General features: G+C 37.8%; 1 protein-coding gene across 1 annotated transcript in view; it reads left to right on the top strand.

The window, feature by feature from the left end:
• Positions 1-2,188, top strand: part of MEIKIN (meiotic kinetochore factor) — a 78,900-nt gene extending 76,712 nt beyond the window's left edge. The window contains exon 13 of the mRNA XM_029941871.1: positions 1,977-2,188. Within this exon, the coding sequence (XP_029797731.1) occupies positions 1,977-2,008 (32 nt within the window). The 3' untranslated portion in view covers positions 2,009-2,188. The remainder of the gene's footprint in view (positions 1-1,976) is intronic.
• Positions 2,189-12,647: the final 10,459 nt, after the last annotated feature.

The raw sequence follows: 12,647 nt of genomic DNA, 5'->3' as shown, positions 1-12,647 counted from the left end.
TATGGAGGACTATGTTGAAGTACATGGGGAGTTGCTTTGAAGGATGATCTCAGAATGAGTATAGGCTTTCTAGGCAGAGGCACCAGCATAAATAGAAGCACAGAGGCTTAATGTATCATCAGGTAGTTAAGAAACTGAAAGTAGTTACATTTGGCTGGAGTAGAGATTGGACTCAGAACTGAGGCTCTGAGTCTTGAGTAGTGATCAGAGGATAGATTGTGAAGAGCCTTCTATGCCACATTGACTTTTGACTGTCCTGGTCAAATTGCTTTTTAATTAGTTCATTCTGGTTAGAAGTGTGGGAATGACTTGGAAAGACATGAGCTTAGAAACAGAAAGAATAAGTGGGATTTTTCAAAAGCCCTAAAGAACAAAGTTGAGCAAGTAAGGATCTGAGCCAGTGTATCGCAAAGTGTGGTGCTTGGATCACCTAATTGGTTCAGCAATCTGATTCAGTACTTCTGGAGTTTGAGAATCAGTCTAAACTAAACATATTTATTGGTATAATTGCTGGGGCTTAGTGATTAGGTACCGGTACTGGGTGGTGAGAGTAAAGGACAGTTAGAGAATGACTCCCAGGTCTCTAGCATTGTAAAGTTTCAGAAATGATGTGTTCTAGGTGATGTCAGGCCTTTGATATACATATGAAGCCTTAGTAGTGGTAAGGATAATTGGGTGGGCTGATTACTCAGTCGGGAACTTACTCCAGATTACTATGGAATAGATTACTGTGGCTCAGTTTTCAGTGTTTAATAAATGGGCAGAGAGTACCTGAGGTCAGTAAAGACAATAAAAGGGAGTAGAAGGTAGTGCTTCCCAAACTTTAATGTACTTGTGAATTGCTTGAAAGTCTTGTCAAATTGGAGATTTTGATTCAGTAGATCTGGAATGGAGCCCGGGATTCTGCATTTCTAATAAACTCCTATGTGATGATGAAATTACTGGTCCATGGACCATCGTTTGAACAGCAAAGATAGAGGTCTCTTGTATTCAAATTTACCTGCATTCAGACTTTCTTGGATATGAGTTCCTTGTCCAAAGATTCTAATCTGATTGGTACAAAGTGTGGCCCAGATATTAGGACTTTTATTTATTTTTATTATTATTATTTTTTAATTTCTTTTTTAAAATTTTTTATTTATTTTTGATACAGAGAGAGACAGAGCATGAGAGGGGGAGGGGCAGAGAGAGAAGGAGACACAGAACCAGAAGCAGGCTCCAGGCTCTGAGCTAGCTGTCAGCACAGAGCCTGTCACTGGGCTCAAACCCACGAATGTGAGATCTGACCTGAGCTGAATGTGAGATCTGACCTGAGCTGAAGTCGGAGGCTTAACCGACTGAGCCACCCAGGCGCCCCAAGGACTTTTAAAAGCTAGGATAATTATAATGTGTAAAAAGTTTGAGAATCATTGATAAAGGCCAGCAGGTGACATATGTCATAGTATGAAAATGGCAATGGGAATAGGTAAAGCTGGCTCCACTCATGGTCTCCCAGTACAAGATGTAGGGAGGAAGATCCCAGAATCCTGTATTGGGAAGCACCAGGGTTTAGCTACAGCATAGAGGAGTAGAATACAAAGGGAGGGTGGATAGGAACGTGTCAGGATCCTCCTCCCGGGTGGTGGCTGAGGAGGACGGATGAGGAGCACAACTGGATCGACTCCTCCAGGTTACACAGCTAGAGTTGGAGGCCTTGTGATGGCTGCAGACAGCCATGTTTGCTGGGCTTCCTACTGGAATGTCTTCATTTGTCTCCAGAGTGGTAACCTCAACGTGTCTCGGAAGGAGTGGGCCAGCTATTCCTCTTCTTATTTGTGTTTTTTAATGGCCTTTGGGTTTGTTTATTAAGGGACAAGGTGAAACTCAATTGCTTGGGTGTCAAAAGCTCATGTCCCCAATGACTTGGTTACTAATATTTATTGGTCACCTTCTTGTGCTATATATACGAAATAATCTATTATTATATTTTTCTCCAGATATTATAATAAAAACAAATGGCAAGATGTAGCAGGTGTGGCTGAATTTTCACTTTGAAGATATGCATGAACGTGAAGCCAAAGTCCATAAAGCAGAATGTCTGCCTGAAATTATATGTAACTCAAAAATCAAAATTCTCTAATTATTTGTGATATATCCTATCAAGAATCTAATAATTTACTTTTAATCAGTAAAGAAACATTTTTCTGTATCTTCTTAAATATGTGTACTATGTTGTAAAATAAGAACAAATATCTTAAAAGACTGTACACTAACTAGATATTACAGCTATTTATAAAAAGCCAAGTACCAGAATACTATGTAACTTCCTTTGTTTTTCTCCCAAAGTTTATCCTCTGTATGGATTAAAAGTAGTAAAGTTGTTGAAGCACTAAAAATGAAAATGCTTATATTACAAGCTATTTTTAACAGAACTTAATTGAAACCACATGAGTGAGAGACCTAATTCCAGGTCTGACTGAAAGAAACTCTATACTCAAGTTTGCTGAAGCAGGGAATGTATAATATGTACAATCAATCATACACTAAGTATTTGATATATTACCTCATCCTCCTACCTTTAACTAATACTATCTGTAGTATTTTCTGTGTTTGTGTGTGTGTGACATTACTTGTTGTGGCATCTCTACACCCGCTTTCCTAAAAAGCAGCAGCCCTGTTGTCAGTGAACATAGTACAGTTGTATAACTTTTGGTGAAATTGTAACTCTTGACGGTTTACTAATGTTATTATACATAAAAGTAAATAAGAGTCAAATTTTCAAAGCTGCTTCAATAAGAAAGAAAATTCTAAAATGAATGAATGAATGCTACGCAATATAGCACTAATTTTTAAAGAAGAGTTCCATGAAGATATTTTTGAAAATTACTTGACAAGGTCTTAAGCGACTAACAAAGCTATTTGTAATTTCCACTTTTCATCTACAGGTGAAATATGGGAAAGTTGTTAGGAAATGTAGAAGAGATCATTAAAGATGGTAGCTAAAACCAAATTTAGATCTGATTTTTAAATCAGTACTCAAGTAACAGAACAACTCTTGTGATGGTTTTAAAAGCAGAAATGTCACAAGCAGTAAGGGGGAAAAGAAGTGAAATAGAAGTCCAATGCCAGGGGCACCTGGGGTGACTCAGTTGGCTAAGTGTCCGACTTTGGCTCAGGTAAAGTCTCACACTTCTCACAGTTCATGAGTTTGAGCCCTGTGTTAGGCTCTGTGCTGACAGGCTAGAGCCTGGGGTCTGCCTTGGACTCTATGTCTCTCCTTCTCTTCCTATTCCTTTCCTCCCCTTCTGGCAAAGAGCAAAAAAAAAAAAAAAAAAATTTTTTTTTTTTTTTTAAGAAGGAAGGCCTATTCCCTATTTCAAGGAGTTTATAATCAAAGTGGGAAGGAAAAGGACAAATCACTTGACAGTTTCTAATCAGGTGATAGGTTCTTAGAAGAGAGAATGACACCTGATTCTTAGGCTGGTCCTGGTGGGGCTGGAGAAAATAAGTACTTATTTCATATTGCTGATACGGAAAATAGAGGTAGCTCAGAGAGAGGTTAATTTTTAGACCAGGCTGATGTGATTTAGAAAGTAACGGTGCCTGGATTTGAAGGCAGGAGTATTTAAGTCCACTTTTTTTTTTTTTTTAAATCAGCTAGAGCATAGGGAAAAATGAGAGGGAACGAGTTGCAATTGGCATTCAAGGCATAGGGGTGGAGGTATGACTTAAAGTCAAATAAGCTTGATTGCTGCCTAAAAGACACGAGAAGTCCAAAGAAGATTACTGTTAGTAAATCCTACAAGAAGGCTTTCTTCTTCACTTTATATCTGTGGGTGGGCCTCAGAGGTCTTTCAGTGAACCTCCCTAGAAGAGCATTAGAAACAGAATACTCTTCTGGAGAGGGGGTCTCCATAGTCTTCATTACATTTTCAAACTTATCTGTGATCTAAAAACAATTAACATTGGGACTGGTTCCCTTTATTTCAATACATAACTAATAATAGTTTCAAGCATTTAAATTTTTCTAAATTACACTTCATGAAAAAAAAAAAAAACTCAGGTCATAAGTCCCCAGAAGAACTAGTTAAAAATGCATGAAAGGGCAGATGTAATGTCATTTCCATTAGAAATTTTTTTAAATTTGTTTTTTTAATGTTTTATTTATTTTTGACACAGAGAGAGACAGAGCATGAGGGGGGAGGGGCAGAGAGAGAAGGAGACACAGAATCTGAAGCAGGCTCCGGGCTCTGAGCTAGCTGTCAGCACAGAGCCTGACGGGGGGCTCGAACCCACAAATCCATTAGAAATTTTTAACTGGAGTGTTTTTTTTTTTTACTTCTCCAAGGTATAATTCATCATGGTTTGTTCACATGTAAATGGCCTCTTTATCTCATATTGTGTATATAGCATATGTGGTTCTCTGAAGGATTTAATGCCTAGAATTTCCAGATAAAAGTTATCTACAACCTCTTCTACTCTAATGTTGCTTTCTAACCTGCATTTTATTTTTTCCTTTTTAATATTATTTATTTTTATTTTTAAATTTACATCCAAGTTAATTAGCTTTTAGTGCAATAATGATTTCAGGAGTAGATTCTAGTGACTCATCCCCTGTGTATAACACCCAGTGCTCATCCCAACCAATGTCTTCCTCAGTGCTCCTTGCCCACTTAGCCATCCCCCACTCACAAACCCTCCAGCATCCCTCAGTTTGTTCTCTGTATTTAAGAGTCTCTTATGTCTTTTCCCTTCCCTGTTTTTCTATTATTTTTGCTTCCCTTTCCCTACATCAGTTTTGTATCTTAAATTCCACATATGAGTGGTCATATATTTATCTTTCTCTAATTTTGCTTAGCATAATACCCTCAGTTCCATTCACGTTGTTGCAAATTCTAATCTGCAGTTTAAAATGTTGACCCTTTTGAATTTTGGTAGTGCATGTGTGTTTAGAAATTTGTCCATTTCTTCTAGATTGTCCAGTTTGTTCGCATATAATTTTTCATAGTAATCTGATGATTGCTTGTATTTCTGAGGGATCTGTTGTAATAGATCCATTTTCCTTAATGATTTTGTCTATTTGCATGTTTTTTCTTTCTGAGGAGCCTAGCTAGAGGTTTATCAATTTTGTTTATTTTTTCAAAAAACCAACTCTTGGTTTCATTGATCTGTTCAATTGTTTTTGTGGATTCTATCTTGTTTAATTCTGCTCTGATCTTTATTATTTGTTTTTTTTTGCTGGGTTTGGGGTGTTCTTGCTGCTCCCTTTCTAGTTTCCTTAGGCTGGCGAGGGTGTGGAGAGACAGGCACCCTCCTACACTGTTGGTGGCAATGTAAACTGGTGCAGCCGCTCTGCAAAACAGTGTGGAGACTCCTCAAAAAACTATCGATAGAACTCCCCTATGACCCAGCAATAGCACTGCTAGGGATTTACCCAGGGGATACAGAAGTTCTGATGCATAGGAGCACATAGCAGCACTTTCTACAATAGCCAAATCATGGAAAGAGCCTAAATGTCCATCAACTGATGAATGGATCAAGAAGATGAGGTATATATATACAATGGAGTACTATAAGGCAATGAGGAAGAATGAAATATGGCCATTTGTAGCAAAGTGGATGGACCTTGAGGGTGTCATGCTAAGTGAAATAAGTCAGGCAGAGAAGGATAGATACCATATGTTTGCATTCATAGGTCTAACAGGAGAGACCTGGCAGGGGACCATGGGGAGAGGAAGGGGGAAAGAGAGCGGGGAAAAGTGAGGGACACAGATCAAGGGAGACTACTGAATACTGAAAACGAACCATGGACTGAAGGGGGAGGGGGGAGGAGGTGATGGTCCTGGAGGGGGGCACTTGTGGGGAGAAGCACTGGGTGTTATATGGAAACCAATTTGACAATAAACTATTATTAAAAAAAATAATAAAATGTTGACCCATTTTACATCTTAAATCCTCCCTGGACTCCATATGTTCTTGTATGTATTCATTCTTCACCCCTTTACACCCAAATTTCCTTTAAAAAATGCTGTCTACTTTTGCACCTATCCTTCGCTCCTCAGCATATCCTCCACCTCTACTTGCCCCCAGGACACAGAGTCTGGCTTCAGCTCTGGTTCTCCACTGACATTGCTCCCCTCAAGGTTACCAGCAATCTTCCTGATGCTAATCTAAGGGGTATTTTTCAGTTCTCATCTTACCTAATTTCTCTCTCCCAGCTACTGATACTGCAGACGAGTGCTCTCTTCTTGAACGCCTCCAGAAAGGAATGACCTCTCTGAAACATTACTCTCCAGGCTTTTATGCAATCTCCAGCTCTTTCTCTTCTCTTTCTTCTGAAGGCTTATTTTCCTCTGTTCAGTCTTTAAATTTTGGTGCTTCCTTGGGTTCTATTCTAGGGTCTCTCCTCATGTTACATAGTCTCCCTGGGTGATTTCATCTATCTCTGACTTCACTTACCTTCTCTGTGCAGTTGACCCTAAATCTTTGTAACTGCCATGGATATTGGTAGCAGACATTTGTGGTGATTGTCTCTGCATCTGTCTGTCCCTTAAGAGATGAGCTATATTTCCTTGTATTCCCACAGCATCCTATACTTGTCCATTATCATAATGTTAATTATTATAATTATAATAATACTTACAGTTAATAGTCAAATCCTATTTTTTCTTCCTAGATTATAAGGCCCTTGAGTGAAGGAACTACCCTTGTTCATTACTGTATTTTAATTCCCCTCTACCTCCATCCTAACTGGGTTTTGAATTTTCAAGCCATATGATTTAGGTGGGATTGATCCCTTCCTTAGTTCCAGGGGTGGGTCTTTAATAGTTTAAGTAAATTAACATAGCCCACCCAACTCTGGCACAGTGATTGGTTTAGGAATGGGCCCATGGCCTAAAAAGATCTTTTCGGAATCAAGTTCAAAGTTTTTTTTTTTTTTTTTTTTTTTTTCTGGAAATGCTAGAATATAGACTTTCTCCTTTTTACTCTTGGATTTTTACCTGGAAGGATTTTACCTGAAAGGAAAGCTGCTAGAACTACCTGTGTCCACACATGGAGGTCTAGGAATGGAGTTCACATAGAGGGATTAGAGCTGTGATAGAGAGACTGGATTCTCAATGTCATTGGGGCAGTCCCTGGATGCAGCTGTGCCTGGACTTTCCAACTACTTTAGGTCAAACTTTGAGAGCTCATCAGTTGTTGTTTTTTTTTTTTTTTAATTATGCTAGTTTAGTTTGGTTTTTCTGTCATGTGTAATACAGAACATCTTGACTGATGAACTCAACCAACACCTGCCTAGAGTTCTAGATCAGTGTAACCAAATGCTTACTTGTCATTACTGCATGGGTTCTCATTGTATCTGATATTCAACATACCCCAACCTGAACTTATTTTCCCCCTTGAAGCAGCTCTTCTGTTTTCTGTTTCAGTGTTAGCTATCTTCATCCACCCAAGTTACTTAAGCCAGGAATTTAGCCATCATCCGTGATCCCTACCTTTCTCTTATCTTCTCACAGGCAGAATCATTCATGAAGTCCTGTTGGTCCTGAATCTTAAAGAGTCCTTAATATTTTTCATTCCTCTCCATTCCTATGGCTGTTCTCTGGATTCATGGTAATATTTCCTTGTCTGATTAGTGTAACAGTCTTACCAGTAGATCCTCAACCTTTATTCTTCTACCGTAATCGTTAATTTTCCAAAATGCATCAAGAAGGAGCTTTCTGAAACACTAATCTGATGATGTTTTCTGCTGAAAATCCCCCAGTAGCTCTTCAGTGTATTCTAAATACAGTATGATCTTTTAAATTTATTTTACATAATTTTCTTGATCTAGTTCAGTGGTACCACTAGATTATATTATAGGCCTCTGAATTTTTATATTTTCTTCTGCCTGCAGCCCTGCCTGTGCTGCTCCATCTGCCTGAAGCACAACTGTCTCGCCCACATCCTTTTTAGCTTCTATTTTAATTTTAATTCCTATTCATTCCTTCTTACAGAAAACTCTCCTAAATTCCCCCCAAAAGCTGTCTTTCTTTGTATTCCCATGATATCCTGTACTTGTCCACATCATAACATTTGTCACAGTGTACTGTAATTATCTGTCAAATTCTTTTTTTTCCCCTTGACTTTTTTCTTCAAGTGTAAGAACACATCTTGTTCATCAGTGCATTTCCAGGTTCTAGTATAGCTGCCAGACACATTAAATATATTATTGTATTTGAAAAATATTTGTTCAGGAGAATGGGTGACTCAGTCGGTTAAGCATCTGACTTCAGCTCAGGTCATGATCTCATGGTTCGTGGGTTCTAGCCCCATATCAAGCCTGTGCTGACAGCTCAGAACCTGGAGCCTGCTTCGGATTCTGTGTCTCCCTTTCTTCCTACCTCTTCCCCCCGCACCTCCCTGTCAAAAATAAATAAAACATTTAAAAAAAGAAAAGAAAAATATTTGTCAAAAAATGTTTGTCATAGAAGTGTGGCATTCTGTAAAGGACCTTCGTTTTAATAGAATTGTAATAGAATTCAAGATCAGGATTTCAAACAGATTTATTTTATATTGAAGTAAAAGTTGGAGTCTTTAAAAGCACTTATCACAATATGTGATAACTTGTTTGTTTACTTGTTTGTTTCCTAAGGGCAAGGGATATATCTGTCTTGTTTGTTATTGTACTCTTAGCACCAAGAACATAGTAGGTGCTTGATGTCTCCGTCTCTTTTTGATTGTTTCCATTAGCAGACAAAATTCTCTGTTATCTTCTGTCTTAAAAAAAGAAATAAACCAAATTTCCCTCTTCCCAGCTCTTCTCACTCTTCATTTTCTCTCCTCCCTATCTCACAAAACAGAGGAATTATCGATATTTGCTTTAATACTTCCTTTCTACCCTTTATTATTTTTTTTAACCCGCTCCATTCAGGCTTTTGCACACATGACTCCACTGAAATTACTTTTGTCAAGATGTCCATGTTGACAAATCTAATGGACACTTAAATTTTCAGCAACATTCAACACAGTTGATACGTTCCTTCTTTTGGGAACATATTCTTCTCTGCTGGATCCTTCTCTTCAAGGCCTATCAGTGTTGTCTTTGTTGCGTCTTAGTCCTGGACCCCCTTCCACACATACACATTCTCCCTAGGTAAACTCATCCATTCCTTTAGTTTAAATGCCTTCCACATTTATATTTCTAATCCTGTCTTCTCTCCAAATATTTTCCTCAGAATCTCTAAATGGATGTCTAATAGATAATTCAATTCAATATATCCAAACTTAATACGCTTGATTTTCTTCTTCAAGTCTGTGATTTTCCTGGCCTTTTTACTGGGAAATAACTTCCATTTAGATGATTAAGGGGAAAACCTTGGGGTTAATCCTTGGTTTTTCTTTCCTTCACTTATATCAGAATTCCTGTTAGCTCTATCTCCAAAATAACTCCAGTTAGCCATTATCTGTTTTCACTGAAGATACACAGTAGGTTCCTCTGTTCCACAGTTTCTCTGCTTTCATTCTTAATTCTTCTATAATCCTTTCCTTTTAGAGAAGCCAGAGTAATCTTCTAGAGTCACTTATTGTTCTCTCTAGTTTTATACTCCTGCAATAGCTCCCATCACATTTAATCTAATCTTTCCCATGATTTACGAGGTCCTACATAATGTGGCTCCTTGTATCTTTGTAGCCACCTCTCAAACATCTTCTTCTTCCCAGAGTGCACTCAGCTCCTCTGGCCTCTTTTTTTCTTCTTCAAACAGGCCAAACCCATTTCTGCCTCAGAGCCTTTATACTTTTTCTTCTCTCTGCCAAAATGTTCTTCACTACCTTCTTCCCACAGTTCACTCCTCTTTATCGGTTAGACTTTATTTTAAATCCCTTATCTTTAGAGAGGACTTTCCTGACCACTCTATCTAAATATGGCTTTCTCCAGATGCTTGCTACCAACTATTTTGTTCCTATCTCCTTTCACAACTTGCAAACATCTTGTTTATTTTGCATCTCCCCACTGAGAACTAAGTTCTCAAGAGTAGGCACTTTTGTTCAGCACTGTGTCCTCAATTCCTACAAGAGTCTGAGACCTTGGAGGTCCTCAAGAAATATTAGTTGAATAAATGAATGTTTTTGTTTTCTGGCCTCAAACTACTGCCATTCCCTTAATTTTTTTTTTTTTTTTTTTAGTAAACTTCGCATCTAGTGTGGATCCTAGCACAGGGCTTGAACTCATGACCCTGAGATCAAGACCTGAGCAGAGCTGATATCAAGAGTTATACACTTAACGAACTAAGCCACCCATGTATCTCTGCCTTTCCCTTATTATATAGCAGTTAATCATCAGTTGGTTTAAGAGTTTTTAAAACTCAGGTATCCTGAGTCCTTCTATGTATTATTCAGGCAGTTTTCTTGATCATCTTGATTCTGAATGTCTCATTCTCTGACATTATTGGTGAAAACTGAACTTGTTACATGAGAATCTAGCATAATTGAGGCATGTTTATTAGCATTGTGATTAAGGGAGCAAGATTCCAGTTTTATTGCCACCCTTTCCCATATCTGTAACCAGAAGAGAGTGCCCCTTTCTTTTATGTTATTGGAAACAGGTGGGCACAGACCCATAGGCTATTTAGGTTTTGGGGGGGCTGAATCATCTATTCCTGAGTGAAAATGTAGGCCTTACCTCTAATCCAACAGTTACACATTAATATTAATGAATAGAAAACAATAACTTTACTTCTCACAGTTCGTCCTTGCTGATTACTAAAGTAAAAGAGGCTACTTTAAGACACCTCAGGGGCGCCTGGGTGGCTCAGTCGGTTGAGCCTCCAATTTCGGCTCAGGTCAGATCTCACATTCGTGGGTTCGAGCCCCGTGTCAGGCTCTGTGCTGACAGCTAGCTCAGAGCCTGGAGCCTGCTTCCGGTTCTGTGTCTTCTTCTCTCTCTGCCCCTCCCCCTCTCATGCTCTGTCTCTCTCCGTATCAAAAATAAATAAAACATTAAAAAATATTAAAAAAAAATAAGACACCTCAGCCTCTTTGTGGAAAGAGGTAGTGGTAAGTAAAAGAAAAAAAACTAATACACACTGTTAATGAATTTGAAATTATTTTCTATTTAACCTGCATAATTAAATGTAGTTTTGTATCCTATAACAAACTTGTGTCATTTCATTGCTTTCTCATTGTGTAATTTGAATATTACACTGCAACATAAAGGAAATGTGATGAATGATAGCAAGCTAATTTATTTTTTTCTGTACCTTTTAAGCATAAATCTAAATGAGACTAGAGAAATGAAGTTATTACATGATCAGAGAATACTAAAACAAAGTACCTCTTATGTAAGCGGTAATATTCTTTCCCTTACTATTAACATCTATAATTATCCATGAAGTAGCTTTTTCCCAAGATGAAAGCACACAAGGTTATTGTATTTAGAAACTTACTTCTGAGAAGACAAGGAAATACTCTTCTGTCTGCCGTCATGGACCAGCCATGAGCCCTCTGTGTCATTGGTTCTATATACACAGGTTTGAGTCTGTTTCCACTCTAACTCATTTAGTGTAAATTACTAATTTAAAAGCAAAATAATATATCCCCAAGTGAATAATTGATTTATAAGATGTGCATATTCTCACTTCTAAATATTGCATTGATTTCATTTTTTGTTTATAAAAATTTTATTGCATATTCATATTTTTTGGAAAAAATAGTTAACCTTTGAGCAACACAAATTTGAATCTTATCTGTAGATTTTTACAGTTCAATACTACAGATTTATTTCTCGTATGATTTTAATATTTTTAACTGTTTCTGTTACTGATAGGGCATCTGATCAACATTAGGCTATTTGTAGTTAGGTTTTGGGGGAGTCAAAAGTTATACTAGGATTTTTGAGGTTGCAGGGGTTGGGACCCCTTGCCCCCTTGTTCAAAGGTCAACTGCACACATAGTTCATTTTGCCTTATTAAAAATCTTTCTATGTTTGGTGCCTGAATCTCGAGGATTACCTTTGTACATGTATAGTTCTGCTGTTTTGAGCCTGTATCGCCAAGTAAGTTATGGAGCTTGGTGAATAAATCTTAACCTGAGAACGTTATATGTCACCTTCTCAGAAAGACCTTCCCCACTTCCCTCCTTTCATTACTTAGTTCTGATTCAGAAGGTAGTCTAAAATTACCTTCTTTACTTATTGTCTCCTTATACAGAAAGTTAGATCTGTCTTCTTTGTTTACTTTGGATCCCCGGTACCCAGACCAACAGCACCTAAGCATTTGTGGAATTAATAAATTAATTTCTTAATTATCTATAGTGCTTAACAAAATCTTTTAAACAGTGAAACTCATCATGTAAACCAGGGAAATTCTCAGTCTGCCTATTTGTTTTCTTTTTTCTATAGAAGGCCACTTATTTTGGAATTTAAACTCTAGCTGTAAATTAGTGGGAGTTGGTAGCCACTCAGGGAAAATACAGTTTGATTTGGCTGCCTAATTAAATGAAATTTTCAAAACAAATTTTTTTTTTACCAGCCTTCCAACCACATACCAGTCGTTTACTGACATCCATATTTGTCAGGTTTTCATCCCACCGGTACAAAATTTTTTTCTTAAGGAGGAGTGGGTGAATAAATGGGGGTACTGAAAATTTATAAGACCAGTTGGATCGGAACCCTGATAAATTTTGGCGTC

The sequence above is a fragment of the Suricata suricatta genome, chromosome 6, assembly GCF_006229205.1.
Source record: "Suricata suricatta isolate VVHF042 chromosome 6, meerkat_22Aug2017_6uvM2_HiC, whole genome shotgun sequence".
In the NCBI taxonomy this organism is placed as follows: domain Eukaryota; kingdom Metazoa; phylum Chordata; class Mammalia; order Carnivora; family Herpestidae; genus Suricata; species Suricata suricatta.
Note: the sequence above shows the minus strand (reverse complement) of the source record. Positions and strands in the feature narration are given on the sequence as shown.